At 37.3% G+C, this 16,641-nt stretch overlaps 1 protein-coding gene across 2 annotated transcripts in view; it reads left to right on the plus strand.

Moving 5' to 3' along the window:
• Positions 1–16,641, plus strand: part of C2H8orf34 (chromosome 2 C8orf34 homolog) — a 165,863-nt gene that overhangs the window by 116,368 nt on the left and 32,854 nt on the right. For both annotated transcript variants that reach the window (XM_021388264.1, XM_021388263.1), the window contains 2 exons: positions 11,468–11,553; positions 16,351–16,424. In XM_021388264.1, the coding sequence (XP_021243939.1) occupies positions 11,468–11,553; positions 16,351–16,424 (160 nt within the window). The remainder of the gene's footprint in view (positions 1–11,467; positions 11,554–16,350; positions 16,425–16,641) is intronic.

The raw sequence follows: 16,641 nt of genomic DNA on the forward strand, positions 1-16,641 counted from the left end.
TGTATCATTTCAAATGATTGTTTTTGAGTTCCTGGACTTATGATTGACTTCTAAAATGCACAAGCTATTATGACTTCTAATCCCAAACTTTAATTAGTTTTATGGAAAACTCCCAGTGAATGTATTTTAAAAGAATGACAAGGTCTGTCTATTTTAAAATCTTAACTGTGACATAAGAAAGGAATGATATAAGACAAGAGATTGATATCAATGGCTCAAACAGAAATTGTAGGAGGAACAGGCTTTTTTTCCTCTTTTTTTTTTCCCACTGGGTAAATCCACTAGGCAATAATATCAGATCTACCTTAAGTTCCAAAATATTGTAATAATTACAGTATTGTCTGTTACTGAGAATTATGTGAGCTGTGAACAAACCAATATTTGCAAATGAAGGATATATCGTTTAAAAAGGAACAGTGGGTATCTGTGTGCTTGCATTACGTAATATTCTCAGAGATGACTTTATCAGCTGCCTTTGATTTAACAGCTGTTTTGCTTCCTTATGGGCTGCACGTAAAGGGTAGATTCGGTTTTGACATATATAACTGTCTGTCTGTACAAGGAAAAGGGAAGAACTCTGATGAAAGATCTTTAATGTTTGCATGTTTGAAATTTGTACAGCAGGTACATAAAAGTTACAGGTGAATTGCATCTTATACATACGTACCTGGTGTGCATTGTTCCTATGATAGAGCTGCTTTTGCAAAGGTGGCATGTAGTGCACCAGGTTCACACAGAGACAGCCTTACTGCAGCTACACACAGGGAATTAGTATCTGGTTTTGGTTCTGAAAGCAAAATACTGTCTAAGATTGTATGAATGAATGATATGTCACTACAGCATCTTTTCTAAGAACTGTTATTCAGCTGAAGCTATTCTGACCTTTTTTTTCTATATCTCAGGCTGCTTGTGGAAGATAGAACTGGAATAACAGGGTCGATAAACCTGTAAACATTAAAAAAAATACTGTTAAGCAATCTTAAGGAGAGAAGACTTAAAGGACTTTTTATTTATTTTGAACGTCCTAATCTTGATTTGCAGTAGCGTAAGCAATAGGAGCATATTTGAAAGTGAAATTAATATAACTGTTTGCCTAGTCCCGGAAATTATTATTCTGTCTACCACCTTAATGGAGGCTGGCATCTGTTTCATCCTGTCCTTCGATTGTAGAACTCCACTGACAAAACACATTTGGCCCCTTCCAATAACTTAAAAGCCCAAGCCATTCCCCACTTATTTTCCCTCTCTGATATGTGCCTTGCAAGCTAATTCTTTACCGTGATGTTTATGGGTTCTTTCTGTTTAGTGCTACGCTGTGATGTATATCAGCAATAGCAGTTGCTTCTGGATGTGAATAATACAGGGAGAAAAACAGCAGTTCATGAGCCTGAGGAAGCCTGTTGGTCATAATTTGAGGCTCTGGATAACACTTCAGTGTGGCTCTTGAACACACACGCACGCACACACACACACACACACACAAAACTCTTTCACAAGTCCTGGAAAAAAATGTTTCACAGGGGAAGAAAGAGTGTTAAGTCTGAAAAGACTGACAAAGACTGTAATTTTTCTCCTGTGAGATAATGGTTTGAAGCCAGCAGCAGATAAAAGATTGCCGTAAGAATGGCTTAATTCCCCATCTTGTAAAAGGATTAGATAATTCAGTCTCTTTATGGATTCCTTACTCTGGGAAATATATTTCCACTTTTGGTTCTCCTCAGAAATAGCTGCAGAGTGTACTTATTTAAATACACAAAGACCTGCATTCAGGCATCGTGAAAAGGCAAACGGCACACAGAAAAGACTATTTTGCAGGCTCTGTCAATGTGTAAATTTACTCAGCAAGTGAATATTCTAGTTTTACCAGTTGAAAGCATTATGGCTGTGAATTATGTATTGGTGATATGGCAACTCTCCACAAAAATCTTTGAAGAGTAGCTGGAAAAAAGTGCTTTTAATTTGCACAGAGGGAACAGAATCTGTTTTTTAACTATGGCTTCCATGAATTTGCAAATCATTTGCTGTTTCAGTATGCAACCACTAAGAAACAATGTCCTTATGCGCAAAATTAAGAGATTGTGATGCCACTACTAGCAATGAAAATGGAATAATTTATGCTAGACTGTACCTTAGATCAGGGTGTAACTCAAAGAATCTGAATGCTGTATATCTCACATAAATAGAGCCAGTGGTAGTAACAGCAGTCTCCTGCCTGTGAGCTTTGCACCACTGGTTTAAACTGCATTTCTAAGAATTACAAATCTCAATCAGAGATCATGCTTAATATGTTGCTAAGTTTAATTTCTTACATGTTATTCATTATACATTAAATATCTGTATTTATTCATATATTATTAGTGCTTAATTTTGGAAATGTCTGCCTTCCTGCATAATGTTCTGCAGGATAATCCAATAGTCCTCATGCTTCATTTCTCTTCAATGCAGATGCCTCCTGTATTTTAGGCTATCGTGAAAACAGAAGCTATGACACTGATTTTTTTTTTAATACAACAGGGTGCCGTGTTGCAGAGCTTTCCCATTGTTACTTAAAGCTTGGGAAGTGCCAGCCACTCTCATTACTTGCTGAGTTCACAATCTTCTGTGGCTTGCCTCCATAGATCTAAGACATTTTTCTTCTGTAGTTGAACTGAAATTTGTATTAACTTCTTTTAAAAGGTAATCTTCATTAGGAAGCTGAGTATGTAGCTAAAGCAGATGGAGAGTTTTACAAACAGAAGAGTACTTTGCCTGTATATATATTTTTAATAATATTTAATATATTTTTTCCATTACATTAACTGGCATAGTCTATAATAATGGAGAACTCACATCTTTTTTTTTATCTGTACATGTGAAAACACTAAGAATTTTGCTGGCACAGTTTTAACACTTTTATTTTTGCAAAAGACATTAGAACAAATGGAATTGGTCAGAAATTCCTGGCCTTATATTTAGGTGCTGGAGAAGCGCTGGATTTTACACCAGTAACTGAGTGCGGAACTATTGTAGACAGTATGTCAAGGTACATGAGATCAGAATTTGGATCGGTATGTTTGGGAACACAGAATGAAATAAGCTCACCATATTACAAGCAAGTCAGGACAAATGATTATAATGCTTGGAGCATTGTTACTGGTGTGGTGTTGAGGTTGCTAGGGAAAGGTGCAAGAAAACATTTGATGTAACCTAAAAGCATGTGGGGGCTTTCAAGACTTTGCTTGTCTGACCGCCGTTGCTATAACATCACCCACGTTATGAATATATATTTGCTTTAGGGAAATTATAATTCAGTATTACAGTGATATCAGAGAGAGATGTCAGATGGAGATGTAGTGTTTAAAATAACAGAAAGGAAGCAGATGATTTGAAGAAAAGAAAAAAGTTCTCATCTTGACTGAGATTTCCTTTGGTTGCCAAAGAAACGCCATCATAAGTTTATTCTGTGAATAAGTTTGTGTTATTCTTTTGTCTTATACAATGTGTATTATGCTTTCTGAACGGAATTAATAACTACTTCATAAAGAAACTAACTTTAAATCACTGAAGTATTAGGGTTTCTTTCAAGAGCATAGTTGTTTGAAGTAATTTAATGAAAAGAAGTCATTCAACAAATCAAAATCTTTTACGTTAAGATTCTAATGCAAACATGACACTCCATCTGGTTTTCTGAGCTTAAAGCTATTCTTTGTGATTGTAGCCTTAAAATGTACACTGATCTTGGGTGAATGTGAAAATAGCTTTGCTGTTCTTTTTGCTGAAAAACTTAGGGTGTTTTTTTTTTCTGAACTTTCCTCTACTTCTCACTGTGTTTATCTAAAAGACGTCAGTTGAGTCTTCAGCAAAGTATATCAGGAATTTTCCAATGAAATGTATGTTCTTTAGGAAATAACGATTCATAGAAACTGAAATATTTTTCAGAAATTATCCAGGTTCAACAAAATTTAGCTGGCAAAGAGAATGGCTGGAGCTGCAATCCACAGACACGTTATTTCTCACTCCCACTGCAGGGAGTGCCCTTCACTGTCCTGAAGCCCCTTGAGGAATTCTTCTTTATTACTGAAAAAGGCAGCAGAAACATTTTTATTGTCTGGAATTAACAGGATTTCAGGGTTTTCTTCTCAAGTGGAATTTCAAAATTGTTGTTCACCTCTAGGGAACATCAGAATTTGGGTGGATTAGTTCAATACAAAGAAGTCCCATGATCAATTACCAGAATGTGAAGGCCAGCACATACAGAGTGATGATCACATGATCATCATGTATGATGAGCACATACATCATGATGATGACAGAGCCTGTAGTTGTTTGTGTGATGGTTAAAGGAGAGCTTGTCCAAAAAATGCAAAACCTGCTTGTGTTTTTATTTTTTTCTTCTTTTTCTTCTTTTTCTTTTTTTTTTTTTTTTTTTTTTTTTGAGGAATAGGATCAGAATTGGATGGTTGAAGTTTTTAACCAACATACTTGTGGAATAAGGGCATATCAGTTTGTTAGAATAGTATTAGTATAAATACAATCCCAATCGTTTTTCTTCTGGGCCACCACCCTCCTTTGAGGGTGAGTCTCCTCTCCTTGGTATTTTATTTGACACAAAAAAATTTCCCGAGGACAATCTCTACCATAATCTAACGCAAAACAGTTTATAATGCATACACTTTTTAATTAGTAGCCAATAGTCAGTTATCAGAAGATTTTCTATTTCTTTGTTTACAGGATACTTGATTTCTTCTCACTAGATCCTGATGTCAGAAGGTGCCTATGCTTAACAATGTTTTTAAATTTCTATGAATTTCTCTGATGTGGGCCTTGGAAGTAATTTTCTTTTTCTTTCTATTTTTTTTCCAATCCATTAATATTGCAAGAATGTTGTTCACGGATGAACATTTTTGTATTGTATTATCCTGCCATAACAAGGAGTATAATTTCATTTACTACTAATTTTAAGACTATCACAGGGCAACAGTGCTCATATAGAGGATAGTCATAGTGTATGCTGACATTAGTAATTTAGTGCAATAGAGGAATTATTAAAAAGAAATTTATCTTAATCTATACGTGCAGTCATGTACACAGTCAGATATAAACTTACCCATTGCTGCTCTTAAAGCAACTCTTTTACCTGTTAAAAATCAGTTTTACTCAAGCAAAAAGATTTCCACAAATTTCAAACTTGACAATGCATACCATATTTAAGTCATAGAGGGAAAAAAAATAATTCAACTTCCTCAAACATTTTCTGCTGGTTTTTTCTACAAGTTATAGTTTGATTGTGATGCCCTGCTGTCTAGAAACTCTGCAGCTGCATGAGGTCTACTGCATTGCTTTAGGAAAGATACAGGAGAAGGAATCATAGATTCTCAAGCATTACTCTCTCCTTCCATCCTCACTAATCCCATTCTTTATTATTTACCCATTGTAATCTGTCATTCTGGAATGCTATTAGATGGATTTTGTGATTCTATGATTTTAGATTCAAATAATGAATTTTTTATAGTGTTGTCTTTCTTTTCAGCTTCTAAGTGGGGTCATCAATCTAAGTAATCATCTAACATCTTTCTAAAGCAGCAGTTACCGTAATGTCAAGAAGCTGTCCTGTGCATTGGTCATTGATGGGTATCAGAGAGATTTGAAAGCAAGACTCCTAATTCTGTTAATAAATAAAAGAACTGGGGAATTAAAATGACATGCCACACAGCTGATTATAGTATGGAAGAGCAATAAACTCATCTGGACTTTAGATACTGTCAATGTTTATTTTCTTGACAAATATGACAAGTTCTCAGAAGGACTATCTTTCATATAGTAGGGACAAGTTTCACCACACATTCTGCTTAAGTAATATCAATTTGATTAGAAGACAGCATCGCTAGGAAGTATGGCCCAGTGAACTGTGTTAGAAAAAGTAGGTGTCATTTCAAAAGATTTACATATTGCAGAGATCACACCTTCTTCACACAAGGGTTCTTTGCTGTGTCTACTACTTTATCACTATAATACAAATTACGTAGATAACTCCAAATGTAATATTTTTGGCATAACTGAGTAGCATGTGTTACACTATCAAAAAAGTTAATGGTAAGTTAATGGAAAGTTATCTGAGTTTTTTGAAGCTGTCTAATTGGGAATATAATGCTGCTATGGAAGTGTTATTGCTGACTTTAAAAATGCTGTACAGTATGTATTCATTCATAATACTTATTCATTCCTTTATTATTGACAGAATGCTCTTTGCTTTATGCAAAAATACGGAAGAATCTGATGCTATGCTCAGATTCAAGCAAAAAGTACTATCTAAAAACAAATGATGGTTAGATATCAGGAAAAACTTCTTTACAAGGGTTCTTAAGCACTGGAATAGGCTCCCCAGGGAGGTGGTTGAGTCACTATCTCTGAATGTGTTTAAAAACCATTTGGATGTGGTGCTCAGGAACATGATTTAGCAGTGGGTTGTTAGAGTTAGGGTAGTATGATTAGGTTGGAGTTGGACTTGATGATCCTGAAGGTCTTTTCCAACCTGAGCAATTCTATGATTCTATGACTATTCAAGCTGAAAGCAAAGCTGGTCTTACAGAATGTCTGCCAACTTATTTCCAGCTGCTAAGTAATGCTGGAAGAAAGATCAAGATGTGCTTCATGTTGTCTCCTGATACTTCTGTTCTGATTGCTATAGGGATGTTACTGTGCCTTTGAAGCCAGGATGGGAAGATGTCAAGGGTTGCTTTGAAGGGCAATAATGTTAATTCATGAGGCATTTTCTCATTAAGATGTGCCATCAGAAAAGTTTAACAGTCTTTCTTAGAGTGTTAAGGGTGTTTTTTTTGAATGGTCAATCATTAGAGAACTCTGAGACTTGGCAGTACTTGATCCTTCTATTCCATCTGGACTCCACCAAACAGCCACTCAACAGAGCTCATCTACCAAGCAAAAAAATGCAGCTATGTACTGAATCCTTAGCCCACCTGTATGGATATCTTGTCCTTGTCCCTAAATTCATGCTACAAACACTTATATGTTTCATATTTAATCCCTGTAAAATTTCCTAGGAACATTCTGTCCTCTTAGAATCATAGAATCACCAAGGTTGGAAAAGACCTCCAAGATCATCCAGTCCTACCATGCACCTACCACCAATATTTCCCTGCTAAACCATGTCCCTGAGTACAACATATAAATGTTTCTTGAACAGGGTTGGTGACTCAACCACTTCCCTCGGCAGCCCATTCCAGCACCTGACCACCTTTTGGAGAAGAAATTTTTCCTGATGTCCAGCCTGAACCTCCCTTTGTGCAACTTAAAGCCAGCCATTCCCTCTCATCCTAGAGCCAGTTACGAGGGAGAAGAGGCCGACCCCCCACCTCACCACAGTCTCCTTTCAGGTAGTTGTAGAGAGCGATGAGGTCTCCCCTGAGCCTCCTCTTCTCCAGAGTAAATAATGATAGTTCCCTCAGCCACTCCTCATAATGCCTGTGCTCCAGAACCCTCACCAGCTTTGCTGCCCTTCTCTGAAAACACTCCAGGGCCTCAATGTCTTTCTAGCAGTGAGGGGCCCAAAACTGAACACAGTACTTGAGGTGTGGCCTCACGAGTGCTGAGCACAGAGGGATGATCACTTCCCTGCTCCTACTAGCAACACTATTTCATATACAAGCCAGAATGCCAATGGCCTTCTTGGCCACTTGAGCACACTGCTGGTTTGTGTTCAGCCACGTATCAACCAACACCCCCAGGTCCATCTCCTCCACACAGTCTTCCAGCCACTCTGCCCCAAGCCTGTAGCATTGCCTGGGGTTGTTGTGGTGAAAGTGCAGGACCCGGCACTTGGTCTTGTTGAACTTCATCCCATTGGCCTCAGCCCAGCAATCCAGCCTGGCCAGATCCCTCTTTAGGACCATCCAAACCCCAGGCAGATAAACATTTCCTCCCAGCTTGGTGTCATCTGCAAACTTACTGAGGATGCACTCAATCCCTTGAAATCTCTTGAAAAAAAAATCCAAGTAGAAACATTTATGGCCATTCATCTACCTTATTTCATTTTTCAGTTGTTTTGCAACAAATTGAACTAGAGTAGAAACTAGTATCTGGAGTTCTCTAGGGTGCTTCTGCTTGCACTGGCAGTAGAGTCAGTTCTTTTCCACCTCTGTAATCATAGGGATTTACAGAATAATGTGTTCTGAGATGTTATCAGGTAGGCAGAATTGTCAAGAAAGTCCTGAAGATGTTAAAAAAAATAGGATCTTATATTAGTCAAAATTGAGTTTTGCACAGGTTGTTTCACAAAGTCTTATATATCGAGTTGAGATTCCCATTAAACAAAATGGTGCATCAATTATTAATAAATCAGCAATCTTTAGGTAACTGCTTTTGTTGCTGTTGCTGATGTTGGTTTTAAAGAGTACATATTGAAAATAACAAGCAAGAATTTCAAAGCCAGTTTGGAAAAGTTTGACTCCTTCTAATGCTTGAGTAGTATGAAGATTTATTCTAATATGAATCTCCATGTAAGGTTGTAAGAAATATACAAATAAGTTGAAAATTTTATGGGAAACTGAGGCCCAGATATGTGAAACATCTAATTCATCCACTCACCCATCCATCAATCTCTCCAGTTCACCCAGTTGTTTCCTTCTACAAAGGCAAATAATTGTCATGGTTTTGTGATTTTCGGTTGTTGGTATTCCACATCATAACATCATGTAGTGGATGTACCTAGTACTCAGAAGAGAAAGACTACTACAGTCCCCACGGTACTTTTCTCCTCTGTTACCATTTTTCCAGCCGGAGGGAAAAGATAAAAGCTCGCAGTATAAAAACTTGCAGATCACAAGACCTCGTCCCTTTTTCCGCCGTCTCTCATCTTGGCAGCACCTCGCTCTCCAGCCGTTTTATCGTCGGTAGTAGAGTAAGGCCTACCTTGATTTTGGGACATTCTCTCTCTCTCTGTATTGGATTTATCAGCTTAAATTGTAATTATATTGTATTATAGTGTGTTGTTTGGCGTTCCGATATCTTATTTAGTAAATTAGTTTGTTTCTCCTCAGATTGTTGCTGCTGTTCTTTGCTCTCAGGGCCATCTCCTTACCCTTTTCCCCTTTTCCCTTTTCCTGGGGCGTGGGCCCATGGATCCCCCGTCCCCTTTGTCATGGAACTGGGCCAAATGCCCGTAAACCGTTGACAATAATGAAATAGCTTTCCTGACTAGATCCATTGAAAATATTTATTTTTTTTTTCCACAAGGCACAGTGTTTACTTGAATATTTAATGTAATCTCATGAGTAAAATGAGAATCATGTAGATTGTTCATGTCTAATTTAATTGGGTTTGGATTTATGAAATCTCATAATGGAAATGTGTTACAAAATCTGGAAAATTCTGATGGGGTACAAGAAGCTCCTACCTACTATGAGAGGTAATTTTGCATGAGTATAATGTAAACGGAGAACGCTGGAGTAATTTTCTTTTTAATAAAGCACAGGATGGCTGTAGAGGAAAATGCATGCATCATCACTTCTGGATCCCATTATTTCACGTATAAGCTTGAATACATGCTTGCAGTATGCATGTGTGTGTATGTAATACATGAGGACAGGGCAATTTTAAAGCAAATTAAAATGGTGTGATTTTTGAGATCTTCCACCATTACCTTTGAAGTTTGTTTTCTCCCTGTTTGAATGTCTTTATGGTAGTAGCATAAATTTATTTTGCTTCTGTTTTACTTTGTCTTTCGAAGAACTTGCTTTGCAAGCTAAATTTTTGAAGAATTTGTAACTAGAGCATGCAAACCAGCTATAGAGCTATAAAGGATTTGTAGAAGTAGTTTTCAAAATCAGGTTTATATCTTCTAAGTTTTACTCTTTTGTTGCCTTAAGGAGTTTTGAGTTCTGTGGAACTGCCTCCTCAGGTCGGAGTCATTATGAATTTATATTAAGCTTTCTGTCATAACAGGAAATAAAAGTAATTATTGGGGAAAAAATAATTTTTGAGAAGATGGTTTAAATAGGTGTGAAACTCATAAAATGTGAAAATCGGATAGGGCTAATATGTTCTGCTTGGTTTCAAAGGTTAATTGAAAGATTCATGTAAAGTGGCTGCAGAGAGTGAGAATACAGAGTGAAAGGAACTCCTTTTAGGATATATTTATTTCCTTAAGGTCTTACTTCAGCACATTCTTAGAATTCCTGGGCTCTGCAAAATTGCATTTTCTTATTCTTTTCATGTCTGAAAAAATTCAAGTTAAAATAACCTTTATGCAAATGACATCTATATTGCTGCAAACCATCTCTTCAGAGCAAAATCTGTGCTCAAGATCCATCGGAGCCTGAAGCAGGATAGTGGGTCTCTTGGGATACTCATTAAAAAAGCAACAGATATAAGGCCTATTTTTGTAAATTACTATCAAGATATTGCAGTCAGCTGATGCAGGAGAAAAGGCTGAAGACAATACTGGATATTTCCTTTAAAAAGTAACAAAGAAGGAAGAAATATTCATGCATGTATTTCTTCTGGTGGGTTGCCTTTGGCTAAGGGCCAAACTCCCACTCAGCCACTTGTTCGCTCACTGCCCTCATCATGACAGGAGGAGAAATTATGATGAAAAAGCTCGTGGGTCAAGGTGAAGGCAGGGAGATTGCTTGCCAGTTACTGCCACATGCAAAACAGACTTGCTTAGGGAAAATTAATTTTATTTATTGCCAATTAAAATAGATTTGGCTGATGAGAAACAAAAAGACAAGCATTTAGATCACACTTTTCCTCCCCTTTTTCCCAAGTTCAGCTTCACTTCTTCATTCCAGACTCCTCTACTCACACCCCCGAGCAATCAGACCATAACAGTTCCTCTGGGCTGCTCCAGTGTCGCTCTCCATTGGCCGTGTTTCCTTCAGGAAATACCCACCTGCTCCACTGTACTCATGTGGTCTTTGTGGATTTCAGTGGATGCCGTGGTCCTCTCCTCTAGCTGCAGTGTGCAATATCTGCTCCAGTGCCTGAAGTAGCTCCTTCTCTAACTGTAGTGTTTCCTCTGCTGTTTTCTACTCTTTCCCTTTTCCTCTACCTGCCTTACATCTCCTCCTCTTTCTTAAAGGCGTCTCCACAGAAGTCCTGCCACACTGGCTTTTGAGCATAGCTGTGTCCACTGGAGCCAGGTGGAAATGCCTATGTCCAGCATGGGGCAGCCCACGTCCTCTTCTCACTAAGGCCAACCCTGGCAGCCACCCTGCTGCCGACACCTTGACACAGTACAATCCTGTTCAGTTATTTAAGCCATATAGAATTAATCTGACTGCTTTTTAAAGGCTAGTTCTGTTTATTATATGTTCTGGAATAATATGATTGGACCATGGATGCTGACTTTTCAGCAAAGCTACTCTTTTAATTTGGACAGTGTTCTGTATAGGGTAGTCAGAATTAACATTTTAATGTGTCTTGTCTATGGAATTTGCCTATGTTTTTGTTCTGTTTTTCCACAATTTAGATTGCAAGGAGATAATATGGCAGAAAGGCCAGAAGATATCTCCATGGTATCTCAAACCTCAGAGCCAGCAATGTCAGACTCTGATGGTAAGTTAAATATTTGCTGCACATCAAAAAACAAACAAACAACACTGACATTTTGTATTTAAGAGGTAATTTTATGTCTACAGGTGAAGATTAAACATTTCCAGAGGGTGTTCCTGGGCACATGAACTCAATCATTTACACGTAAATCTATTAGAAGAGCCCATAACATGGTTTTGGCCATGGCCAATTAGTGCTCTGAAATAATTCTTTGTCATATTTTGTGAAATGTCTCAGGTCAGTGTTCTTGGGTCAGTATCTTAGTAGACAGTTTACGTATTAGCAGAGTATTTTGGATGTAACATAGCTTAATAGCATAGACATGTTCTGTCCTTTGCCAACTGGCCTATATGCTGAAGAATTGTCTTTGGAATATTTAATTTAGTAGCACAAATTCATTCACAGGATTCAAATAATATATAGGAAAAATAAACACTTAAATAACTTCTCCCCTGCTTTTAAAGTAAGTATCAGAAGTGCTTCTCTGGTCTCTCCGAGCACTGCCGGCAAGAATTAAAAACACGATTTGAAGGAGTTTGCACAAAAACTCAGAACAATTTTTTTTCCTTGTGTGCACATAACTACATGTTTTGCTAAATTACAGTCAGGACACAGCCCATTTTCAGTTTCTGCTCTGGTTCTTGAAATGAACACCTGAAAACAAATGGAAAAAGCACTTCCTAAGGGATATCTTGTCAGAGAATGCCCCGCTTTCTTATGAAAGATTAACTTGATGAAGATTTTCTTAGCTGTCACTGAAATAGAGATAGGAAGGAATAGAAGTTTGGACAGAGATTCTGCAAAAGATAAATCATTCAGTCTATTCTCCTACTTCAGGGCAGAACCAGCTCAGTCTATTAACTGGAAGATTTGATTTGTAGTTTCATCTTCAGTAGCTGTAGATAAGTTAGCCATGTTGATTAATTAATGCAAAATAAATTGTAACTAAGTAAGTTGTGTTATTTTGAATTGTTCTGCTAAATGTCTATTATTTAATGCTACTAGATGCGACATCAACCTGAGCTTTTATTCATTTATCACGTTTGTAAGGCAACGTGTCAACATTAGTAACTAATTTATCTTTAAATACAGATATCATAAACTGATTTTGTGAACATACATGCTTCAATGCACTAATACAATTCATTTTTTCTTTCATTTGTCATTGATCACTTCATTAAAAAAATATTAGTGTACTAAAAATCTCAAAATGTTATGCTCTTACAAGTTTGATGAAGATCGTCAGTGAGAGAGACCTAAATTGCTAACTTAAGTCCTTTCAAGGGAGGGCAAAATCCTTCTGTTATGAGAGTAATCTCAAGGCGAGGAGATGATGGTGGTTTGTTTGGGATAGATTGTGGGATATGTACAATTGAATCTGAAATAATTTGTTTTGAACAGGCAGATCTGTCTTCCTTTTCCCTTCCTGTGTACCTTTGTAATTGTGGTGGAAATATACTGCCACGCCACCCCCTGAAACTGTAGGCTCGTTTTTTTTTTACTGGGAGCAGAAAGTCAGTAAAATGGTAGCTTGTTGCAGTGTCAAAGGTGCTGGGATTAAAGAAGATGAAACTGCCAGAAGATCCTGGATGCTGTCTAACAACACAGCTGCATTCTTCATGGTCACAGAGCATGGACCGCAAGAGTACCACGGGCACTTTAGCTTGGAACACTTTACATGCCTCTGGATGTTCTGTAATAAGTATGATTAAAAGGGAGAGGAATAACCCTTTCCCTAAAGACAGGGAATAAAACCTAGGAAGGTGAGGCAGCAAGATTCATGTTGTTATAATCACATCAATCTCATGTCTGTGAATACACGTGAACCTGTTAGCTGTATAGCTAGTAAACAGCATCGCCTCTAGGGCAAAAAGGCTGAGGTCAACAGTAAGGTACTGCCAATTTTCTGACAAGAGGCTCTCTCAGAAACGTTCAGCCTTTCAAAGTTTTTTTGTTGTTGTTGTTTTTCTTTTCCTAAAATGTTGGCTAGTAATGCATTTTGATTTTAAAAAAAGGCAAAAAAAAAAAACCCACATCTGGATTTTACAAGAAGGCACAGACTAGAAACAGATGTAGAACCCAGGCAGCTGCCTATTCTATGCATCTTTCCTATAAATGCAGCACAGTACTTGTTTTCTGTGTATCTAAAGTTAAGTATGTGAAGAAGATGATAAAGGACACTTTAAAGATTTTGTTAGAAAAGTCTAAATAGCCAAGGCATTGTGTTGGACTTAAAATTTTAGTTATGTTCTATATGTATGTATTATATCATAAAAAAGACTAGTAGGTTTCAATTACCAGGTTTATTTAAATGTATTTTCCGTTCTTACTTGTCAATACCAATGACCTAACTGAAAAAACTATAAGTTGCTAAGTGCTGATGTAAACCATTCCTTCAGGAATGTGCAAGTAAGGTGCTAATGTACAGCAAACTTGAGACAGCTTTCCTTAATGATTTCTTTCTGGGTTAGTGAGTAATTGTTAAGTTGTTCGATCTGGAGCATCTCTCTTGTGGATTTCAGATGAACCAGGTTCACAAGTAATTGGCTTCACATCTGATCTAACAGCCCTTTATAAATAAGCTTACTAAAGCAATTCCATCTAATAAAGTCAATGGAGTAGCCTATGTAAAAAAATCATCTGCAGCATCAGGCACAATACTGGCTCCACCAACAATCTCTATCTGGCTCTAATTAACCACTGCACTGATTTCCCTCTTGTGCAATCCTACTGAATTGGGCAGTTATGTTTGATCTAAGCAGTAAAAATGAGAGGGGAATCAGGTCTTGAGATCAGACAGCACAAGATGCTCTAACACTGCTGTTTTACTGTTCCAAATGATACCCATCAAAACTGTTTCTCTTTCCCATTGGACCATTTCACAGGAAATAACTCAGGGAAGAATTTAATAGTTCCTGATTTTGATTAGTGCGCTGTAAACTTTCACTGTAGATGCCAGGCACCCTGAGTTTGTCTCATGGCTCAGTCCTCCTATAAATCTTCCTCTTGTTCTGTACAGAAAGATACTGCAACTGGATGGATCCAGTACAAATCCGTGCCTGACAGCCTCCGTGCCACTTTCATGGTGAGGGGACTGTACAGGTCATATACTAATGTGTGGTTTTTTGAACTTGGATATGAAGAAATAGCATCGCTAAAAGCATGTGTTCGTTTAATCCTGGGTGCCTCTAAGTACAGTGGGCTCTTGTTTCGCTTGTTTCAGTCTCTTTTGCTGGCAAGTGGCAGCACTTTGAGTGAGAGCCATTGTACAAGGCAGGAAAAAGAATGAAATTATTGCAAAGATCTTTGCAGTCAGTGCATTCTTGTAGAAGGCTTGAAATGCAGTACATCATGAGGGAGTGAGCTCTGAATCTTGGGTGAATCAAAAGTGTAGATCTTTAAGCTTTTTAAACTGCCAATTAATCTGAAAAAGAAAAAGCTGTTTGTGGTGTGAGCAATATGCAGTGCCACATATTTCTGAGGTGTGAGCAAAGACTTGTTTTTTTTGAGGCTTTTCGTGGAACAATATATTTGGACTGAAAATGATGGTTTATGTGGTGCTATGCCACAGTATGCATGCAGTATTTCCTATTGTGTACTGTTATTAGATCTACAGACTGTGCTGTGATACATAATATTTAGTTTGCTAAATAAATTTTGTTAAGTAATTTTCACATCAGTACTTAATTCCTTATCAAACAGGAGCCATGAGTTTCTATTATTTGTAGTAAGCCAGCTCCAGTTTCAACCTGATATGCTTGAAAATATTAGGATATGTAGCTTCCACAGTCTGCTTTGCATTAAAGAGCCAGTAAAGTAGAAAGTTCAAAACAGGCATTTGGATGGAAAAGTTTGAAATTTGGGAAGTTCAATAGAAATAGGGCTCTATCAGAAATATATAGTGCTATTCCAGTTGGAACTGCATGACTAGGATAAAAAGTTAATAAGGATAAAAATATGTGGGATGTGAACCAGGGCATGGCAATGGCAAAAATGTGGCATCATCTCCCAGTTTTTAATCAGTTCTCTGACCATTTCTCCACACTGCATTATCACCTCTTCTTCCTTCACTTTCATTTGCATTTGCAATGAATGTGGTAACCATAGTTGCTGTGCTTCAGTGCAGTTGTTTTCATAATAAGTATAGTCTGAGATGTTTCACACATCTGGGCACTCTGGAAATATGAGGATCTCCTGCTAAGTGTCTGAATTACAACAGAACTTAGGGAAGATCAGGGCATCTTGTCTTTTAGATAGCTTACGAACAGCATCTAAGTGCCTATAAGGCTAACAGGCAGTGAAACTGCACAGCATGTCACTGGAAATTGCTTTCTCTGGCATAGGCACATAAATTGTCTTTTAAGACATTACATATGTGTCAGAGGCATTCTGGATTTCTCACCAAATCTTCTTGTTTAACAAATGTGACAGTATGGGCAAAAATTATTGCCTGCATGGCCTTTAAACATTACCTAAAGTGACTAGAACCTGAAAATCTACTACTCCGTTGTGCAGACGAATAATATTCAGTTTTAACAGTAAAGATAACCTATGAAACTGCAGGCAGATAAATGAAGCTTGCTTGTCACTCTATTCATGTTAGAGACACTGTTCCTCATTGTATTGAGCTTATAACTAAAAATTAGTCATAAATTAATATCCATTCAAGTGTAACTAGAAAACATTGCTTTTGTGGTATCTGTATTTACCTTCCCAGCAGTTAATTTATAAGTATTGTATTTTCAAAGTGTCTAACAGTTATTTAATGCAATTTATTTATTTTCTACCTCATTGGAACAGCTCAGGTACCCGGGGTTGAAACACTTATGGAAGATAATGATGAATTTGAGAGTGCCTCTCAAGTGGCAGCATCTGTAAGTAGCTTCCCGTATGGATAATCCTGTAATTTTTTTAAAAAATATCTTGAGAAAAATTAGATTTTGCATAAAGATTAACGATGTGCTTGTCTGCTCTCTCATCTTAAACAAGGAAAGCACAATTTGCCGATTTTGCCTATCTCTTTAGCGTATTCAATTCTATGGCAGTTTTAATTTTTTCATTCTAGAAAGGGTGATATTTTGAAATTTATTG

This window comes from Numida meleagris, chromosome 2, assembly GCF_002078875.1.
Source record: "Numida meleagris isolate 19003 breed g44 Domestic line chromosome 2, NumMel1.0, whole genome shotgun sequence".
NCBI lineage: Eukaryota > Metazoa > Chordata > Aves > Galliformes > Numididae > Numida > Numida meleagris.